Source organism: Helobdella robusta (genome assembly GCF_000326865.2).
Source record: "Helobdella robusta unplaced genomic scaffold HELROscaffold_1, whole genome shotgun sequence".
Lineage (NCBI taxonomy): Eukaryota > Metazoa > Annelida > Clitellata > Rhynchobdellida > Glossiphoniidae > Helobdella > Helobdella robusta.
This window is the reverse complement of record NW_008703570.1, coordinates 6,241,570-6,263,116: the sequence shown is the minus strand read 5'-3', so window position 1 is coordinate 6,263,116 and position 21,547 is coordinate 6,241,570. Positions and strand designations below refer to the sequence as shown.

Here is a 21,547-nt window from a genome sequence, read left to right as displayed (position 1 = left end):
TAATTAATTAATTCTATTTGAATTTATTTACCGTTTGTGTGCGAAGAAGTACACACACATTTGTATGAAGGTCAACTATTATTCAATGCCTATAAGTCTGACCAGTCCATTTCTTCTGACCCGGCAACTATAACTGACGAGCCAACTTCATCTGACCCAGCAATGACCAGTCCACTTTATCTGACCCAGCAACTGACCAGTCCACTTCATCTGACCCAGCAACTGACCAGTCCATTTTATCTGACCCAGCAACTGACCAGTCCACTTTATCTGACCAGGTAGCTGCAACTGACCAGTTCACTACATCTGACCAAACAACTGCTACTGACCAGCTGGCACTATACCTCTGTTTCTTGTTTCCAATACTCGTTCAGTTTACGCTTGTGCTTATGCTGCGGTTACAAGGTGCATTCATTCATTCATTCATTCATTCATTCATTCATTTTTTTTTCATACATACGTACATACACACATTCATACATGTATACACAAATTCATCCATGCCTGGTTATTCTGTTCATCATTTCCCCATTATTTCTTGGCCTTTTCGTCGGTATTCAGCCAAATATTTAAAACTTATGAGGTTAAAATGTGACGTACTCAAGTAAAATACTTAAAGAACATCAATTATTTGCTTATGCTGCATCATCTGCGTGTCTGTTGAACATTTTTTCGTTCTTCGTTATGCAGTTGAGAAGAACGCAGAACTACTCACCTGTTATTCTATACTTTATAATTTCGTGCCAAAAAGGCCGTACTTCCCACACTGCATGACCTACTTGCACATCATGTTTGCACGCGCAAGCACCGCATCATACGCCCTTGGAGCACGATAGTCTTTTTTTCAGTCTGTGACAGACGGTATTCGAATCAGGCCATCGCGTACTAACTGCGTGAGACATAGCTCTACCGTCTGAGCTAATTCGCCGACCAGTTGAATTTTTTATCATTTCAAAAAAATTATGAAATTTTATCCGCATTTATTGTTTTGTTTGTTTAGTGAAGTTTATTTATATACTTGAAAAATTTTGCTGATGTTGATGAATTTTTATACATCACTCATCCAGGCACAGTTCGATCCAAGACTTGCTGGAAAACCGTTAGTTATTTTCTGTTCTTATTCTGCTGGCTGATTTGTTAAATGATATTTTTCCATGATAATGACAGAATAAAGTTTAATTAGTTTTGCTCGGCTCATTTTCCAATTGCTAAGGATGCAGTTTATCTTAACGAAAATCGTTAGAAATGATGTTAGCCATAATTGATGTGTCATTGTTTTTACTTGGCAGCTCTTTCATTTTATTTTTACTGTCGTTATTAAAAGATAATAAAAGAGGCATTTAGTGTTGCTATCGTCATCACCATCGTCATAATTATCCTGAGGCTATCATCGTTTGCGACCATCCTGCACGCTGCAGCCATCATCATCATCATCATCACTACCATCATCATCATCACCATCATCATCATCGTGCTCATAACTTTTTGGTGCTTAATGCTCATCCATCATTTAGGGAGCAACCAATTTGTCAAAATATAATTTGCTAACAAAGGCATTAATTTGATATGTGCAAGTTTATTCTGCGAGTTTATTATTTAAATTTATTCTTTCACAATGAGTTTTCTTTTCTCGCTTTTCAGCAACACTTTTCAGGTAATTAACTTAAAAACTTGCTCATATTATGTTTTCAATTTTAAAATCCAATTGATGGCTCATTTTTAATTTGAAGATGGGCTTCTAGCTACAAAATCGCAATTAATTTAGTAGAACTTTCGTTTGTTTGCACTGGAGTGTAGTTTTAACACTAATCATCCTGTTAGCTTTATAAAAAAAGCAGTGTACAACGTGATCTCTCTTATGCTTAATCTCATATCTATCATAAATGATCCAACAGGGCCTACTCTTTTTACGTGAGTGCTGACGGTCAGATGCAGCCGGTGCCCTTCCCACCAGATGCCCTCGTTGGTTCAGGCATTCCTCGCCACGCCAGACAGATCACAACCCTCAACCACGGAGAGGTGGTGTGCGCCGTCACGATCAGCAACCCGCCCAAACACGTGTACACGGGAGGCAAGGGCTGCGTGAAGATGTGGGACATCAGAGATCCCATCTGCAAGTCGCCCATCACCCAACTCGACTGCTTGGTTTGTACATTTTCATCGGCGTCAGATCATCATTAACATTAGATCATCATTAACATTTTTCTGTAACATTTGATAGACGAAAGATAAACGTACCACGAAGCATCGTTTTTTCGAATGAATTTTTCTTTAAGAGACTTTTTTATAAAAAAAATAAAAGATAATGACATTCCTGGGCTTCTTGAGCTCATTTGAAAAAGTTGATTGTGAATGACACTGATTTGTTAAATGCTAAATGGGTGGACATTCTTGTTACACAGATGACCAATTCATCTTATAAATAGACGCATCTCTTTTATAAACTGATATTTGTGTTGTAAGTGTCTAATGTGAGTAGTTGTCGCTAAAAATTAATATGCTGTTATGCAGTGTTTGAAAATTAAGCTATATTTCATTGAAGAAATTATTTGGATGTTTTTTTTTATATTATCAATAGTGGCTCAAATTTATGATAGATTTGTGAATAATTGTTATTAACTTTAGCATATATTTTCATTATTTATTCATTGGCTCAAGGAAAATATTCATTTGTGAGTGAACTTGAAAAACAAAAAACAGCAGCAGTCAAATGTCAGAGGCCGCCATCTGTCTTACCATACATAAATTATTTTTTTCCTCTAACTTTCTTTCATTTCTACCCCAGGCTGCATTTAAATTGAACTCAATTACCATTTATTTGTTTCTTCACACTTAACTAATCAAATTTGTTGCAATAATTTCAAAAATTTCAAAGTTCTAACCGGTTCGACTGTATATTTATTTCTTTCACTTTCTGTTGTCTGATAATTTATTTTCCTGGTTATTGCCTATAATCATTGTTTTACAATTTTAGTCTTGTGGTGTTTGTTTTGTGTAAACTTTTTCTTTTGTTTTCAGTTATTTGATCTGATTACATCAACTTTCCAGTCAAACAACACCTAATGGTGAATTTTTTGCTTCATCTCTCCTTACCACAAACATTCTTTTTGTTTCATCTTGTGATTCAGTGCCTGTTGCGCCGGATGTTTGCACCTTCTCATAAAATTCTCCTTCTTATGGCTAGTTCATTTTTTTTGAAACCAAGACACAACTGAGCTGCTCACAAAATACACAAATGATGGCTTCTTTTTTTCTTGTGTTGTTATTCCATTGAAAAGGAAACATCTTTTTGAGGATAAAATAAATCATTTTTAATTTCATGTTTGTTCATAGTTTATTTAAGCTTGTCTTTATCACTCAAATTTTTTTGTTTATAATTTATTAAATTAAACATTTTATATGAAGCGCGCCCAATCCCAATTGCATTGATTGTATTTGTATATTTTGATGTTTTTGAAGGATCGACATGTATTAGTTACACTTGTCATGCGTTATGGCAGTGCAGCCTACCTTATGACAAGGAACACGTTAAGCGAGAGTGGGAGTTGATCTGCTAACTTTGAGGAGTTAACTGGAATGTAGTGATGATCGTGATCAGCTGATGATCACGACCAACGCACATGCACACATACACGTACACACACGAACACACACATACACGAACACACACATACACACATATCAGGATTGTTGATTGATAGCACATTGAAAAAATTTTGATTTCAAGTTTAGTCAAGTGCGTGGTTGGCTATCTGGCTCGTCAATGCAATTCAGTTTTATGATTCTAAGATTCTTTAATTATACTTTTCGCCTATTTAAACGATCTGCCTTACGTTACTTATCTTGAAGTGTGTTTGAAGGGCTTCACAGAGTTCACGCAAGAGAGTTTGACTTTATATTGTAGTTGTAATATATTTCAATTGGTGCTAACATTAACATTCAATTTTTCTTTCGAGGACTCCTACATTTGAGTGCATGCACTTTATATCTTTTCAAGAACTTCCATACATTTTATGCTCCACTCATCTGATTCATTGTCATTTGCTTTAGAGAATTTTATCAACTGTTATTTATATATTGATATGGTTTATTATTATTATTATTATTGTTGTTGTTGTATTACTGTCGTTATTGTTGTCTATATTGTGTTATATAATGCCTGAACTATGACACTTGGTGAGTTTTGATGTGATCATTGAATTTCAATGTACATTTTGTGATAGTTTGTAACTTTCCTCACTTCAACTTCAATCCCTCATCTTTAAATGGGCTCATTCATCGGGCGTGTTTAAACCTTTGAGCGATGATAATTTTTTTATAAAAATTGACAGCCTCCAAAAGTATCAACTTCTTGTTGTCTCTATAGCTTTCATTCTTCATTCTCTCGCTCCAATTCACTCACACACTCACATTTATTCATCCAAATACTCTTTTATTTTTAAATTTGTTCTCTTGAAAATCAGACTGACAGACGCAGAATTTATTGCAACGTGCAAAAGGAAAATGTCATAAAATGAAGAAAATAAACAGACCAAAATGGGCTACATAGAAAATATAATATCAAATTTATTGAGTATAAAAGCAGCGAGGTGGAAAACGAATACGTAAATAAACAAACAAATAATTTAACCAATTAATTAGTTAATGATAAATAATATTTATGATTGAAAAAATTAAACAAATGACAGTACTCATCTGCACTTGCCTAATCAATCAATCAATCAATCAATCAATCAATCAATCAATCAATCAATCAATCAATCAATCAATCAATCAATCAATCAATCAAACAATCAATCACACACTCACTGAACAACAAATACACAGTGCTTGTATTTGTTTATCAGCTCATTTGATGTGATCCAAGGTGTCAATATGTTGAAATTTTATTGGACGTGACCGGACGACAGTTTTATTAATTAAATTATTCCTGAATGTCCCGGGTTGCAATTTTTATACAAACATTTGCTATCGTTATGTTTTTATTTCTGCGTCTGTATTCGGTTGAATGCGTCTAACAGGTTGCATCCTTGTTTCCGTCTCTTCGATTCTCCTCTGGTTACATTTGTTCACGTGCGGTAGGTACTGAGCGCACATTTTATTTATTCATTCTCATTATTTTTTTTTTTCATGTTTTTCTTGTTTTCTCACATCTTTCGAAGCCGTTTTACTGACTGCTATCTAAAATCTAAGCGCAATATTTTTTCGAGGCTGTCAGTTTTTATATCCTCACAGTTGCTGGCCAATCACATTTTACAGTATTTTCCTGCAATTTGTTTAAAATTGTAATAATTTCTGGCAGTGAATTTCTCTGTAAATAGCCTGAAAACGATTTGATAAATAATCTCAATGATCTTTTATTTACAAATAAGAGCGACTTTCTTTCTCCTTCTCGTTTATTTGTCTCTCTCTCTCTCTCTCTCTCTCTTTCTCATTTTTTATTTTTTCAATAATTTGAACAATAGGAGCCTAAATAAGCCAGACTTCATTCAATATGAGTTAGATTTCAACATACTATGATCAAATGGTCGCCTCATTAATCGCCAACCGGTACTAAATGCATTAATTTTCTTGAGATGATATTTGGTGATCTGCCGAATGAATGAATAAATTATTGAATAACGACAACCCTCAGCAACGAGACAACTACATACGATCCGTCAAGTTGTTGCAAGACGGTCGAACCCTGGTAGTGGGAGGGGAGGCAAGCACCATTTCCATATGGGACCTAGCAAGCGTATGTTTTTTAACGGAACTTTCTATCTTTATTATTTAACGTTGGTTATAATTGGTTTCTATCTAACCCTAACCCTAACCATCTAAGTCATTCTATTGATTTTTAACCACATCCGAAATTTCTAAATTTTTTTCTTCTAATTATATTACTAGTTTTACTACTTACTACTTTTACTACTTAATTACTAATTTACTTTTTCAACAGTCTTCACCTCGAATAAAGGCGGAACTGACGTCGGCCGCTCCTGCTTGTTACGCCCTGGCTATCAGTCCAGACTCCAACTTGTGTTTCAGTTGTTGCAGCGATGGCAACATAACCGTGTGGGACTTGCATAATCAAACACTCGTCAGGTTTGTAGGCACACGTGAACATGCGCATTTCAAAATAATGCTGCCCCGTTTGTCATTGCTATATGGTAATATTATAGAATAATGTTACGTGGTAATAATATTATAGAATAATGTTACATGGTAATGTTATAGAATAATGTTACATGGTAGTGTTATAGAATAATGTTACATGGTAATGTTATAGAATAATATTAGAATAATGATGTTAGAAGTATAAGAACAACGACTTTTTTAAAACAAGCTCTAAATACTTATTATAAAATCTGCTCGATCAATTTTCCAATCATTTTATTATATTTTCAATGATTTCAGACAGTTCCAAGGTCACACAGATGGCGCCAGTTGCATAGACATCTCTCCAGATGGTTCGAAATTGTGGACAGGAGGTCTCGACAACACAGTTCGATCGTGGGATTTGAGAGAAGGTCGACAGTTACAGCAGCATGATTTCGCTTCTCAGATATTTTCTCTCGGTTACTGTCCCACAGGGGAGTGGCTTGCAGTTGGGTGAGTTATTTATTTGCTGTTGGGCGGGTTATTTATTTCAGGATGTCCTTTCTTTTGCTTTCAGCAAATGTTTTCTTAGTTTTGCTTATTAAACTGATTTGTTAGACTGCTCTTTTTGTAAAAATAATAATTTTTCGATCGATAAATGTAAGCCATCTAAAATTAAAAGTAGTTATAAACTGCGTAAAAAGTTTTTAATAGTTGCTATTTTTACATAATTTCCATGAATTGTTATAGTTGTTAAATTGTCTTCATCAATGCAACTACCGAAATAATAATTTTTAAATGGCCATTGAATCATACAGTATGGAAAGCAGCAACGTTGAAGTCTTGCATCACTCGAAACCTGACAAATATCAGCTTCACCTGCACGAAAGTTGCGTTCTTTCATTAAAGTTTGCATATTGCGGCAAGTGGTTCGTTAGCACAGGCAAGGACAACCTACTGAATGCATGGAGAACTCCTTATGGGGCTAGCATATTCCAGGTCTCATTTACTCCTTGTTTTTATTTCCATTTTGTAATTTTTTAGAGATTAAACAATATTTAACTAATGGTAGCCAACATTAGGTTTATTAAACTTGTGTAAAGTTATTTTATTTGTGCATATCTGATATATGTACTTCGTAATAAATTGGCAAAATGTTTGAACCCTGTGATGCTAAATTATTACGAAACGAAATGTTCACACAGTCAAAAGAGTCATCATCAGTACTATGCAGCGACATATCCATCGACGACAAATTCATTGTTACCGGCTCTGGAGATAAGAAAGCCACATTATACGAAGTCATATTCTAGCGAACGTTGGCATCGCCTACCTACTGATTTTTCATTCATCTTGTAGATAAAATCTGCTTAAACTAGCAGTTTGTTACTTAAACAACCACCTCCTCTTCCTCCTCCTCCTCCTCCTCCTCCTCCTCCTCCTCCTCCTCCTCCTGTACATATTGCAAATACGCACATTTACTCACATTGACTGTCGCTTCTCACATTCGTTCATTCAATCGTTCATTCATCTGTTAAATATTTTCTTCGTACATGTACACGCTCATTATTTTTGCTTTTTATTATTTTTGTTTTCTTTGCGAGGACCTCGTCTTCGCAAATTAAAAATGTAACATTGTTTTTGTGATGCCAGTTTATTTGAATTTTTGATGTAAATTTATTTCATGTTACGGATTATGCATCTGTCAGTGCACAAAAAATATATAATGCATGTGTTCGTGTTTGTGTGTGCGTGCAGCAGTTCGGAAATAAAAGTTGTGACTAAATGTGAAAAGGAAATTTAGGTTTTAATATAACTTATTCAATTGAAAATTAGCTAATTCATTTTTCATTATGCACGTGCATGAAATGTGTTTGGATTTCTACGGTTCCAATTAAATGTTTGCACCTATTGAGTATACGGCTGTATAATAATGTATATGTGTGTGTGTGTGCCAACGGGAGAGCGAGGTCGTGTGGTTGCGTGAGACAGGCTGCTCTGCCATCATCTCTGTGCTGTTGACTATTTCCGTTTTATTTATTTTGAGCATTTATTGCATATGTATGCGTATATATATACATGTACATAATTTTATCGAAATACGCGGCAATACATACGTTTGTCTATCTATTGAACAAAATAGCGGTTCATTTTACGCGTGTGTGTGTATTTATGTACATAGTTTTTGGTAGCTTAATAACTTTTGTTTAATAAACATTGGTGTGAAAGTGTGCTGAATTACATTGAAACATCTATTATATTAGTAGAATTTCATTCGTGTGGTAAAAAGTTTGGCAAACATTTGGTTTAGGATAATTGAAATATAATAACTGGTCTTACGATACCTGATGCCGGTCAGTTTAGTAGTACGCTGCTACTGGAGCAATTCGCAGCAATGAAAATGGTCGTCTGGATAATTCGGTCAGTGGGAATGCCGTGTTCTTCACTGTTTTCTCAACGAACAAAGGCGATATGACCTGGTTCGAAAGCTGCCTCTACCAAATAGTACAGGTCGAAAGCGTCATTTGTTCGGTTCTTGCATGTATGTTCTAATGTACACGCGTCGTCTATGCGGACAGATACAAGTTACTGAACTGAAAGTAAATTTTTCGATGCAACACTAAGTAGAATAGTGATACAAAATAAAAATTCAATTTTTGACGCTATTTAAAACAGTACTAAGAAATACTGGCGGAAAAGGCAAACAATAATGAGTGTACAATTGAAAAAAAAGTAAATGCTTAAAAATTTAGTTAAAAATTTAAATAGACAGTTGTAAATTTTAGTTTCAGGTAGCAACGTTAAATTATATATTATAATACTAGCATGGTGGTTCCTTAAGCCAACATCGAGGTGAACAGGAAGAGGTCTATCAACGAAATAATTCTATAACTTTGTTCACATTGGCTTCGCTAAATGATTTTTGGTTTAGCTGAACAAGCGTCTGATAATTACAAACTTAATTCCGAGATTGATCTCCTGTCTTTGAATTTATTATATTTAACGTTTTGTAAGCAACTGTATTCGAGCGACATCAACAATTCATTCAACTTTTTTCCGAGTGTCATTTTAGATTCGGATTTCTATTCAGAAAATATTTAGCAAATGCTTATTGCGTTGTTTTCCCAAATTCAGCAGTTATTCAATTCTCTTCAATTTTTCAGGGTCTGTTTAGGCCGTTGATGTCAACACCTTTTTATGAAGATTTTCAAACCTTTTATACCTTTGGCCAATTTTATTGAGATCAGTATTCCCACACCCGTCTATTCATTTCGTTCTGTTCATTTCATGGAAAGTTTTCCGATTTTACTTTTCAAGTTTCTCTTCATCATTATTAGTACAAATTTAATTAATCTATTTTCGGGTATTTTTCAAATATGAGTCCCTGCTGCTTTCTTATGATTTAGTTTTTGCCTTGTTGCGGTTGCGCTAATGTATGAGAACACCAAACCAAGAAGAGCAGTGAGCGGAAGTGAAAAGAAGATAAGAATAGTATTCGTTTGGATATGCAGAACACGTGTTTCGTCCCTACCGGAGACTCATCAGCAGCCCGAATACCTATCAGAATCATATCGTAGTTTTTTCTTATATGGCCCCCGCGAATCACTTCGTTAGTTTATGGTGTTTTTCTTTGTTTTGACGATCGTTAGTTTTAATCGTTAGGATTTGCGATCCGACAGCCTTCAACTAATTTCCAACATTTTTCTGTCGCACACAATTTCAAACATTTTTACTCTTCTATATATTCCTCATGCGAGAGCTATTTTTTGATTGATTTCTTTTAAGCAATTGTTGTTACTAAGTAAAACACTGTCTAAATATACTAGCTGGTCAACTTGCTCTAGTTTATCCAGGTTTATTTAAAATGCTGTCACTTTTTATTTTTATTAATAGGTATAATTATTTTCTTAGTTTTATTAATTCGATTTGTTACTCTAAGTGCAGTCTCTACATTGTTGGCTCTTGTTTCCATGTCATAGATTATTGTAAGTTTCAATTCATGTATACCTGATTTTATTTCTTGTATTTCCCTATTGGGTTAATTTCATTATGATTTCACAAATCACAGAGCAATGCTGGATCCCTTATCTGCACTTGGAAAACCTCAGAACATTCACTAAACATATACTTAGTACATTTTCTTTCTCAAAGACTTGTTTTATCGATTAAATTTTTATTTAGCTGAAATATCTTACAGTGATCAAATAAAATTTTGTTAAAAGGAAGTATTTATTTTAAAATCTAAACCGTCAGGTACTCTTTATAAATTGCACAGCTTAACAATGGCATATTTTTCTATACAAAATTTGCTGCTAGCATATAGTAACGCCAACAAAAGTTATTGCTCCGTTAAGCGAGAATATTTATTTATTTCGTTACATTTATAAGGCATCCATAAATCTTGCATATTGATTGAAAGAAAACTCAGATCGGAGCTTATATTTTGAATTTGAAGAATGAGCACTGAAGCCAATCACGTTGTTCGTTTTCCTAAACCTCCAGTGCCGACTCCAAGATGTTTCAACAAAGCAAAAATTGCTGAAAATGAAGAAATTTCTTCAAAGAAAAACAATGAATCAAACGGTTTAAAAAAATTGTTAATTAAATATTTTAATAAAGTATAACAATATGTATAATATTAAATTTCTAAAAAATATCTGAGTTTGTGTGTGTGTGTGCGAGTGTGTGTGCGTTTGTGTTATGTATTAATTTTTCATAAATTTATTATATGATTTTATGGAACAGATTTTGGAAACAACCTATTGGAAACAAGAATTGAAGCCAAGTTTGTCTTGAGTATCATAATCGCACACATTATTTTTTGTTGATATATAAAAACCAGCGAAAATTTTAAAAATTAAACCGGCGATTGAGAATTGATGGTAATTTTTCTGAAAACATAGCAGACTTTATTATTTGACCTTAATGTCTAAAATAAGAAATTTATAAGTTGGTTTGCAAACTGAGATTAAAACTTGGAAAGTGTTGAAGATTTAAGAATTCTGTTTCCAATATAATGAGATAAGTTGGAGTTAATTGATTTTTAGTTTTTATATGTTTGAAGAATTTCGTTTGAGACAAGACAAGTTTAGTATAAATGTCAAATTTTTATGATTGTATGCATCGTTAAAATTAAAATAAGCGAAAGTTTGTTTCATGACAATGAAACGTTGACAAAAATAGTTGTGTTTCATTAATTTAACAGATATTTATAGAAGTAAGTTTCAGAGTATTTTAAACAAATTAAGAATTCGGATTCATTTTAAAAACTAGTTAAACCAAATAACTCATGAAAACGTCTTAGAAATAATAATGGCTAATTACATATCTTCAAAATCGTTGATCACAATATAATTATAATAGATAAGCTGTAATTGGAAATGGTGGGCAGTCAAATTAGTTATCATAGTATTAAGAAAAATGGTTAGCGTTGTAGATAATTATATATTAATAATAAAATAATAATTAAAATAATTATTAATTTAATATTACTGATTTTGAAAATCAGAGCTGCAGACAGAAATAAAAATTTATCGGATGAATCAACCAATTTGGAGAAAATAGATGACGCCCTGCACAATGGTGAGAAAAGAGATGACCTTCCATCTGGTCACTCTGTTGCCCACAACGATTTTTTGGATGACAGAAGGTAGTCTAGTCGACTAGAATAAAATTCACATTTATTTTTGCCTGGCCAACTTTACTGGAAGACAATTATTTGTTTTCAGAAATCATCACGATCAGACGAACATGGACTTTGTAAATAATAATGAAAACAATAACAACTTTGATGACGGAACAACTCTCTACATGAATCTCAACTTCCAATTAACTTTTCAACAAGATACAAGCGTCAGTTGAAATTTTAACCAAACTAATTTTTTTAAATTATCTCTAACATCAGTAAACATTTTTGGCCGAAGCAAGTTATTATTTTTCGTATTATTAATCTGTTTACTAAATGCAGAGTTCAATATATTCTTTGGACAAAGAAGAAGATGTGGACTTGTTCAATTTCTATCAAAATGGGCCTTTCTACCAGGTTTATTACGAGAACACAATTTTCAGGTCACTGATCACTTCCTCGTGCAGCGTAGATTCAAGTGAGCTTCACAATTTTTTTGACATTTGACGATTTGACGTGAAATAATCTAGCCTTCTCAGTTGCTGGCGATAAAATATCAAACGCAGTATTAATTAGCTAATTATTTTATGCCCGTTATCTTAAACTAATAAGAATGAGGAGCGCCTGATAACGATCCAGTGTAATTTTTCTAATATACATAGAAATGATCATTTCAAGAAAAAGCTACGACACTTTCAGCTTTCACTGGGATGTAGTGATGCTTCACAATCGTTCCATATATGTTCCTAGCCCTGCATTCACAATTCTCGTCGTAACGACAAGCTACAATTTTTAACTGTCATACATACGTAATTTTCAAAACATTTTAAAAATATTTTTCAACAATTATGATTTGAAAGGTGACATCGATGAGGAAAAAGACAAAATTTTATCCGGCATCAACAACCGCAACAAGCAAAGCAATGATGAAACTAATCACAGAAACAACAGTGAGGCTGTCAGTAGCACGCACAGTAATAAAAAAAACATCAACGACATCAACAAACATGAAAACAGCAGTAGCAGCAACAACAACATTATAACTAAAACATACACCATTGATAACATCAACATCATCAGTGAAAGCATAGACACAAACAAAAACGGTGCAACAACAAACAGTACTAACAACAATACGAAGATCTACCAGCAAGAAGCCAACAAGAACTTACACCTTCCGAAATTAAACACAATATCATCATCGCCCCAGACTTCAACCATCTGCGAACTCATCGGCAGAGTGAGCTCCACAAACTTGTTCCATTCTATTGACAGGAAGAAGTTGTGGAAGGAATGTGAAAGGGTCAGATGAGATTTGATGTGGTGGTGTGATGTGGTGGTGTGATGTGGTGGTGTGATGTGGTGGTGTGATGTGGTGCATGCAATCTTGTGCCTGCGATGATTGATGTGATACTGTGAATGAATAAACGAATGATGCACACGAGCCGGTCATCATTGAAATATCACAGGGTCATCATCATTGCTCTGCAATAGTAACTCCAAACACCATAGTATACCATTAGGACGTGTTTTGGAATATTTATTAATATAATAATTTTCATATATATATATATATATATATATATATATATATATATTACAATATTCTATAAATTCTACCGAATGTTTGGCGTTAATATGTTTGTAGTTCGTTCTTTCGATTTTTCTCACTAAAGTTTTTTGGTGAACGTTTAGTTTATTAAAATTCAAAATAAACATATTTTTCGAATTCATGCTACAAATAAGGCCATATTTCGATTCCGAATGAATCATCAATAAAAATGTCACACCAACCAACCCAAATAGTAAAGTTAAACTCCGAATTTATTACAACAATAAAAAGACGTCTCACCTAATACTGAAAAACAGCTGCAGTCCTAGAGATAACTCTGAGTTAAAGCGTAATCACGTAATATATGAATTTAATTGCCCCTTTGACGGCTGTGCACGTCAACATGTCTCATATATCGGGATTACTACTACCTCACTGACTAGAAGGCTTACGATGCATAAACAGAGTGGTGCTATCAAATCTCATTTGGACTCAACACACTCAATCACAATTAGCCGTGAAATCCTCGACAGCAACACCAAAGTAATATACCAGAACAGCAACTACACGCATCTTAAAATTGCAGAAGCAGTCCTAATCGACATCAATAAACCAAAAATAAATATACAACAAAAAATGACAACCTCACTTCCAACCCGGCGCTTAACCAACAACGAAAACAAAGAAGTAATAAAAACTAGCATCGTAAATAGTGACAAAGAAGAATATGATGCTATCGATGAAGAAAAGGAGACCAAAGAAGATGACCAGCCAATTAAGAAACCTGACACCTAATTCGCATCAAAGTTCAATTTTACAACACCAAAGTTAATTTTTACAACGTCAAAGTTAATCTTGACAAAGTCAATATTTCCCTATATATACAACAAGGAGCACTGACGATGATTCATTCGGAATCGAAATATGGCCTTATTTGTAGCATGATAAGTTTATTTTGAATTTTAATAAACTAAACGTTCACCAAAAAACTTTAGTGAGAAAAATCGAAAAAACGAACTACAAACATATTAAATAAGGTTAAAAATATTATTTCAGGTTAAAAAACTTTTGGAAAAAGTCACATTGACAAAGCAAGAGCAAAAATTTCAAGAAGTAAAGTTTTTATATTTTTGTATTTAAACGTTTCATAGACAGAATGCTTTGAAAATATCTTAAAATCAATTGAAATAAATAAAATAAAATTGCACAGTGATTGACTGAATCGTTCGGTGGTTTTATTTAGATTTTATTTGTCTAGGTTAAAATGTTTGTATGCTGAAAGGTTTATTTATCCAGGTTATTTAGCTATACAAGTGAATTTAATTTTATAAGCGTAACATCCATCCAAAGAACATTACAAAATAAAACAACGTTCGCAACCACCCCACTCATTACGTAAAACACATTTAACTCTTGTTGCAGTGTCTTTTTGAAGTCTTAACCTCCGAGGCATCCTACTTTAAAACTCTCTACATTTTCCAGACGCATTTTCTTTCTTCTTCCCTACTCAACCTCTCACCTTCAGCATCCTCTGCCCTTTTGGACAAGCACTCCTTGCATCATCTCATCTCAAACATTGCATCCGTCATCGATGCGTCTTACCGGTTAGCAAGCAGCTTGCATTTTCTATTTATAATAATTTTTCTATTTGAACCACTACAAAAATGTTAACGTCAAATAAATACATAAAACAGGATGTTGTACACGCTAAACGAATTATGGAAAGATAGCTGCCTTTTAGACGGGCGTTCAGTGTGTTTGGCTCTGACAGGAACAGCCAGGAAATATTCGGACATTTACATAAACTACATTAGCAATTCTTACTACCAACAGAAAATGCTTAACCAACTGATGACGTTCGTTTGAAAATTAGATTGCCTTTAAATGCTGACGGCATACATAATAGTTTGCAACAACTTTTCTATCCAGAAATCCAAGTTTTCGATCCTCGTTGGAAATGTTAGAATCCGATCCAAAAGTTGAGGGCTTGAAGCTGCAATCATTCCTTATTGCCCCTATTCAAAGGATCACAAGAATGCCTCTTCTCATTGAAAACATCATCGAAAAATTACCCGATGGGTCAGATTCCGTACCAAAAGAGATCACCGAGTGCTTAGAAATATTTCTGAATGTTTGGATTTTTCTAATAATCTAGAATCGAGTGATTGTGCTAAAAACTATGCAAATAATTTTTATTTCAATTTATTTGAGTGAATTAAAAAAATTATAAAATTGCTGCTAAAATTATTGGAATAACTTGATAATCACCATTCAATATTCAGATTGCTCGTCAAAGCAATGAAAAGGCAAAATATTTGCAAAACATCGAAGCTGTGGCTGAATTACAAAAGTCCTTGCGCTTCAAAAATCTTATGAAGGTTGATCACTGAAATAATGATCAATTATGTTTAAAAACATTTAGATTTGCATTGTAAATGATTTTTAGAAGAAATTTATTTGAAAGTTGAAAAACGCGAAAACTACACAGACAATTGTTGTAGCTAAAAGTGATCGTTATTTGAAGAAGCGTGGATCGCTGCTTAGAATTAAATTCAACTTGAAAGCCTATGGAACATGCGAAACCGATGAGAGTGAATCGAATGGTGTTCAAAACCACAAAAATAAGAAAAAACTGAAATTGAAAAATTCCATCAGCAAAATAAAAAGTTTGTTCCAAACGCAGTACAAGGAAGACAGAATGATGGAGATCTTGCTGTTCAATGATCTACTGATAATTGCTCAAAAAGAAGGGTTTGAAATTACCTGTCTTCAGTAATTAATTCTTGCGCTGTTTTCATTATTTTTAAACGATTTTATTGTTCATATCATGTTGACATGTTGTTTCTCCATGAAATTGTTCTTTATGTCAAAATCTTGTCTCAAGTACTTGAAACGTCAATTTTTCTTATAACCATTACATAATATCTGTTAATTTTAATATTATTAAATTTTGTACAGATTTTTGCATACAGTCTTGCATCACTGTCCTCTTCACCACATTCATTCCGACATCATCAACGATTACAACAACCTCACACCCACTTCCTGTCCATCTTCTTTGTTTCCCACACCATCCTCATCATCCCCAACGTCACCTTCATCCTCCTTCACTCCATCAGCACCAACCACTATGATGAAGTTCTTCTTCTACATCCACATACAATCTCTCGATGAACCGTTCGTTTTCTCCTGCAATGCCGAGTTCGTTCTTGTCTTTTTACATTATTTATTACAGGTTTAAAAAATGTTCTTCTCATTTACGTTGTAACTTGCTTGGTCACCTGTTCTGGTGTTCGTACATTAAACACCAACCAGGACAAAGATATTTTTGTTTTAATTTTTTTTAAATATTAATAATTTAACTCAATTGAATGCGCCACGCAGAAGTGAGAGGTTGAGGTGGATTCAAGTGCTGAATGGCGATGCAGGCAACAACAATCATTCCTACTCGCCCAACAGTAGTCAATTTTCACATTTGCTATCTAATTTCTATTTAAACTAATTTTGAATAATTTGCTTCATATCAAAAACCTTGTTTTAAAGATTGCATAATTTTAATAAATTTGTAATTGCTTAAAAAAAGATTGTGTTCAAGTTTGCGCCATATCCTGCCATGTTCCGCGCCAGTTGGACGAGCTCGATGTGCAAGCGGGCGACTTTCTCAATCTTTCTTTGGCGTTCGTAGATGGTGGTGGTTATTTAAATTTTTGTTTGCACGCACACACACACACACACACACACACACACACAAACGCGTCATCGAATCTCTCTTCTCTTATATTTATTTCTCAGAGGTATCAACAACAGACAGACAGTACTCGGTTGACTCTTTTCACACAAAATTATTTTTTGTTTGTGAGACAAAAAAAATGAAAAAAAGCATGGCACACAATGCAGTTGCACTTGCTAAGCGGATATCTCTGAGCTCAAATCCAGGTACTGCAACAAAAAGACCAGGCGCCTTTACCATTACTCAATATCGTCACCCATCTTTGTGTATAATATATATTCGAAATTTTAACTGTCAACATCATAAGTTTTAGAAAGAAATTTTAGAGTTAGAATATTTCTAAATATATCCATTTAAAAACAAAGTTGTTGCCTTACAAATAGACATTCTTTACACTACTAAATTTAATTGCTAGGCTAGATGGTACTGCTGGGGTTTTTGAAAAATCTAGTTCAATGATTTTACGTTTAAAGACTTAAAATAACGATCTCAGAGACACACATTTTTGTTTTAACAAAAAATAATAAAATTATTGTTCAAGATTATTATGAAAAATTTATGAATCAGGCAGTTATTTTAGCTGCTATTTGAAATTGTTGAAGCAATGTTCTCAATAATGTTGCCATAGAATATTTTATAAAAGCAGAACTTCGTGGAAATCCTTATTAAAATAAAATACTTTTGAATAAAATTTGGTGTTGACTGGCTGACTGGCAGGTTGGTGCGAAGGAGAACGCATTCGAGACGGGAGGAGAGGTTGGTTCAAGAAAGAGTGCGTGCGGTTGGTGGAGAATGAACACGTGAAGATGAGGAACGAACAGACCAGGGAACGTTTCCTTACACACACACAACCTGACGATAACAAGTGATGCCATCTCCACGTACTTCCTACAGTTCACAATTTTTACTAAAAACTAGTTTAATTGAAACTCTGCTAATGAACTTCGTAGAACAGTGTCTGAATTGCTTGTGCAACTTTCTAAAGCATCTTTAAAAGTTTAAATTATTTACAAAATGTAGTTTTGACATTTGTTTTAAATAATAACATTAATTTTCAAAAATAATGGCAGTTTTCATTGTTGTTTAATGTTCTAAAATTTTAAAAGCTTTCATATTAAAATATAAGATAAAGTTAGTTTTTGATGTTACTTCTCAAGCCGAAAGTTTATTCATAGTTTTTTTTTATTATTTTGATAAAATTGTCCCTGCTTCATGTCTTCCATAATAATTAATGATGCCACAAGTAATTTACACGAAAATAATTAAAAACAATCGTTGTTAATCGTTGTTACTACTATTATAATACTAAAAGTGTAAATCACCTTACCTAGCTTGTTGTTTTAGTGCAATCATTTTGTGTTTCGCTGCGCCGTTGATATGAAAAATAAAATTTTTGCTAATAAATACGACCAGCATGATGTGAAAATATAAATAGGCATGTTGATATGGTTTGATTCTAAGAAGGATTTATCTGCACTAGGAGGTATGTCTTTTGATATATTGGATAATAGCTTGATCTCGGCTGATAAGGTCAAAAACTTGGATGTGATGTTTGACAGTGCTTTGATGCGATGTTTGATACGATGTTGCCTCAGGTTGCGAAACTCAATGCTCTCTGCTTTCTCCAGCTACGGTGTTTGTATCTGGTCAAGAAATGTCTTCCAGTTGATATTTTTACTAGCCTGGTGGTCACTTTTGTACTGTCTAGATTAGACTATTGCAATTGGTTGCTTTATGGTGCTGGTGTAGGGGTTGTAAATAAAGTTCAACGAATATAAAATACTGCCGCCAGATTGGTCATTGGTCTAAGTAGACGTGATCACATTACAAAGTGGTTGTAAGGTCTTCACTGGCTACCGATCAGAGAACGAATACGATTTAAGATGGCTGTGCTGGCTCATGGTTTCGTACATGGTGGTGGCCCAGAATATCTGAAAGAGGTTTTTCGCAAAAGAACTGAAGTTGATGTGAGACAAGCAATGCGTTCGGTTTCGTCAGAAATTATGGTAATTCCTAGGACCAGGACAAAACTGGGTGACAGATGTGTGCAGGTTGCTCTGCCCAAGGTATGGAGTGATCTTCCAACAAGATTGAAGCAAATTGTCCCAGAAAAAGATTTCAGAAGATTGTTAAAAAGTTATTTGTTCAACAAAGCATTTAATCACAGTACAATCTTCTGAGGAATTTTAATAGAGTATATAACATAATAACGTGCCTTCGACACCATATTTCACAACAAACTGATATCAAAATTGTCAAGTTACAAGGTTAACACAAACACTATTGGATGGATCAGAAGTTTCTTGACCAATCGAACATTCCGGATGAAAAAGTGAGGATGCATTATCACAGCCAAAAAGATCAGCAGCAGAGTACCTCAAGGCAGCACGCTCGGTCCACTCCTATTTATCATCTACATCAATGATGTTGCAGATGTTTGGGAAAACATTCCACTTTTTGCAATTACTACCAAAATCTTTAACTTGATTCAGACTGAAGAAGACTGTCGATCATTGCAGAAAACTTTGGAAGATATAGGTGAATGGTTTTTGAGATGTGGGTTAACAGTAAATGCTTCCAAGTCTTTCGTATTAAAAGTTGGAGGTCAAAAGCAGTTCTCAACATATGCCTTAATAGGAACAAGGAGGAGTAAAGATGCCCTTAACTGAGGTAGAAAAATCTATGAATTATAGTATACTTATAGACTCCAAGCTGATTTTCAGTGACAATGTTTTTCAGACTTCTAGAAAAGCAAATAGAATGGCTGGTTTGTTAAAACGAAATTTCAAAAATGCACCTATAGCAGCCTTTTCACTTTTTTTTTATAAATCTATGGTTAGGTCAATTCTGGAATATGGTGTGGTTGTGTGGTACCCCTTTAGAAAATACCAAATTTAACACTTAGAAAGGGTTCAGAAACGAGCATTAAAATACGAAAATAGTTAAAAGCTTCTAGGCTGGCCTTCACTTGTTTACAGACGCAGATGAGGAGACATGGTATTAACTTATCAACTGCTTAATGGACTGCTGGATGTCGATATCAAACCAGACTAAGCACCTACCATGACAAGAGAGATTGACATGAAGTTGATTGAGTAGACTTGCAAATAAGATGTCAGAAAATACTAGTTCACCAACAAAATAGTAAATGACTGGAATGGCCTACCTGAAAATGTGGTCAAATCAGCCAACAATACTAGCTTCAAGATGGCCTTAGATAAATTTTTGCAGAGTAAATTCTATACATGGAAGTAAAGAAGTCAAACCAAAAGATGTAAAATTAAACTGAACATTTTCAACCAAACATTTTAATTATTCAATTATTTATTTTTAAAAACTTTTTGCATTATGGTGACAAGAAGCTTTGCCGTTATAAGATATAAGACAACGATGATAAGAAATATGTTAATATGATAGAATGGCATTGACGTTCTCGCAAACATTTAAGTTTTCCTCAAATTTGCCACTTAATAACCCCTTCATAAAATCTCCCACTCGCCATCAATATACATCTGCCGTTTGATGATTTTTTGTATAAAATATAATGAATAAGTGAAAAAACTGTTTTAACCCGTAAAGAGAGTAATGTGAAAAATACGATAAAAGGTTTACAGTCTGAAATTTCATGCAAGTATAAGCGGATTACACATAAGAATTAAACCATAGCACTTCGCCTGATTATATATATATAGGCCTATATATATTAATTTCATATATGTTGAACGTTCATTCAACAACAGGAACATCAACATCAACATTTAACATATATGATTAATTCTAATTAACATTTATGGGCCTGATCGTCGATGACCTGAAAGCTTCATATCCTGTATTTCAGCTATCGAGAATCATCCAACCAAAACCTTTACTGTTTGGTAGCTCCTTTGCAATAAATGGGTGTGTGTGACGCTTTTGCTTCCGATAAAGTATTAAATAACTAGAAAGGATGAAGGCAATATCATTATAAATAACATGGCGCTTGAAACATCAAATATTATATAATTTTCATACTAAAAATTAGATTTAAGGTGATTAAAAAAATCATTATACATGCTCCTCATTTTACTCAAAATTGATTACAAATTTGTATTAAAGTAAACACATATTAATATTAATTAATTTATTTATTTAGCATCTATTCTAAGTATTCTATGTGTATGGTTAATATACATCATATGATATTATTATTATTTTAATATGCATACGCTGTAAATGTATATTCACAAACATATATATATATTGGATATATTATATATATATAATATATAGATAATAAAATAATAAAATATATATATATATATAAATTTATAATATTTAAAATTACACATATAAATATATAATATATGTAATATATGATAAGTAAAAGTAATATATACAATACATATATAGATTTGGTAGCAGGTGCTGCTGTATTTTGCAGACCCTGTGTTTACTTTCGCAGTTGCGCGTATCTTTTTCGGCCATTTTGTTGAGATTTCATTCTTTAAAAATGTTTTGGTGCGGTATTGCTGCGAATTTAGCTGTTCTGTCTATTTATTTCTCTCTCGAAATAAAAGGT

The 21,547-nt window shown here is 33.5% G+C and overlaps 3 protein-coding genes across 3 annotated transcripts in view; all 3 read left to right on the top strand.

Annotated features, from left to right (window-relative positions):
• Positions 1–8,314, top strand: part of HELRODRAFT_184828 (hypothetical protein) — a 48,167-nt gene extending 39,853 nt beyond the window's left edge. The window contains exons 16-23 of the mRNA XM_009010981.1: positions 1,068–1,099; positions 1,896–2,145; positions 5,636–5,737; positions 5,942–6,087; positions 6,400–6,594; positions 6,900–7,080; positions 7,287–7,489; positions 7,520–8,314. Coding sequence (XP_009009229.1) covers positions 1,068–1,099; positions 1,896–2,145; positions 5,636–5,737; positions 5,942–6,087; positions 6,400–6,594; positions 6,900–7,080; positions 7,287–7,394 — 1,014 coding nt within the window. The 3' untranslated portion in view covers positions 7,395–7,489; positions 7,520–8,314. The remainder of the gene's footprint in view (positions 1–1,067; positions 1,100–1,895; positions 2,146–5,635; positions 5,738–5,941; positions 6,088–6,399; positions 6,595–6,899; positions 7,081–7,286; positions 7,490–7,519) is intronic.
• Positions 8,315–16,253: 7,939 nt separating this feature from the next.
• On the top strand, positions 16,254–18,265 carry HELRODRAFT_187901 (hypothetical protein). The gene is made up of 4 exons (XM_009010980.1): positions 16,254–16,460; positions 16,644–16,717; positions 16,843–16,947; positions 17,707–18,265. The coding sequence occupies exons 1-4, from the start codon at positions 16,390–16,392 to the stop codon at positions 17,856–17,858; spliced, it is 402 nt and encodes a 133-aa protein (XP_009009228.1). The 5' UTR covers positions 16,254–16,389; the 3' UTR covers positions 17,859–18,265.
• Positions 18,266–19,626: 1,361 nt separating this feature from the next.
• Positions 19,627–19,887, top strand: HELRODRAFT_63761 (hypothetical protein; the record flags this gene model as incomplete). The annotated part of the gene is made up of 1 exon (XM_009010979.1): positions 19,627–19,887. A coding segment is annotated over one exon (261 nt), but the record flags the coding sequence as incomplete, so codon positions are not given.
• Positions 19,888–21,547: the final 1,660 nt, after the last annotated feature.

Coding starts and splice junctions, on each gene's coding strand:
- HELRODRAFT_187901 (XM_009010980.1), top strand. CDS start 16,390: ATGATGAAGTTCTTCTTCTACATCCACATACAATCTCTCGATGAACCG. Junction 16,461..16,643: donor GTTTTCTCCTGCAATGCCGA/GTTCGTTCTTGT, acceptor TGCGCCACGCAG/AAGTGAGAGGTTGAGGTGGA. Junction 16,718..16,842: donor TCATTCCTACTCGCCCAACA/GTAGTCAATTTT, acceptor GCTTAAAAAAAG/ATTGTGTTCAAGTTTGCGCC.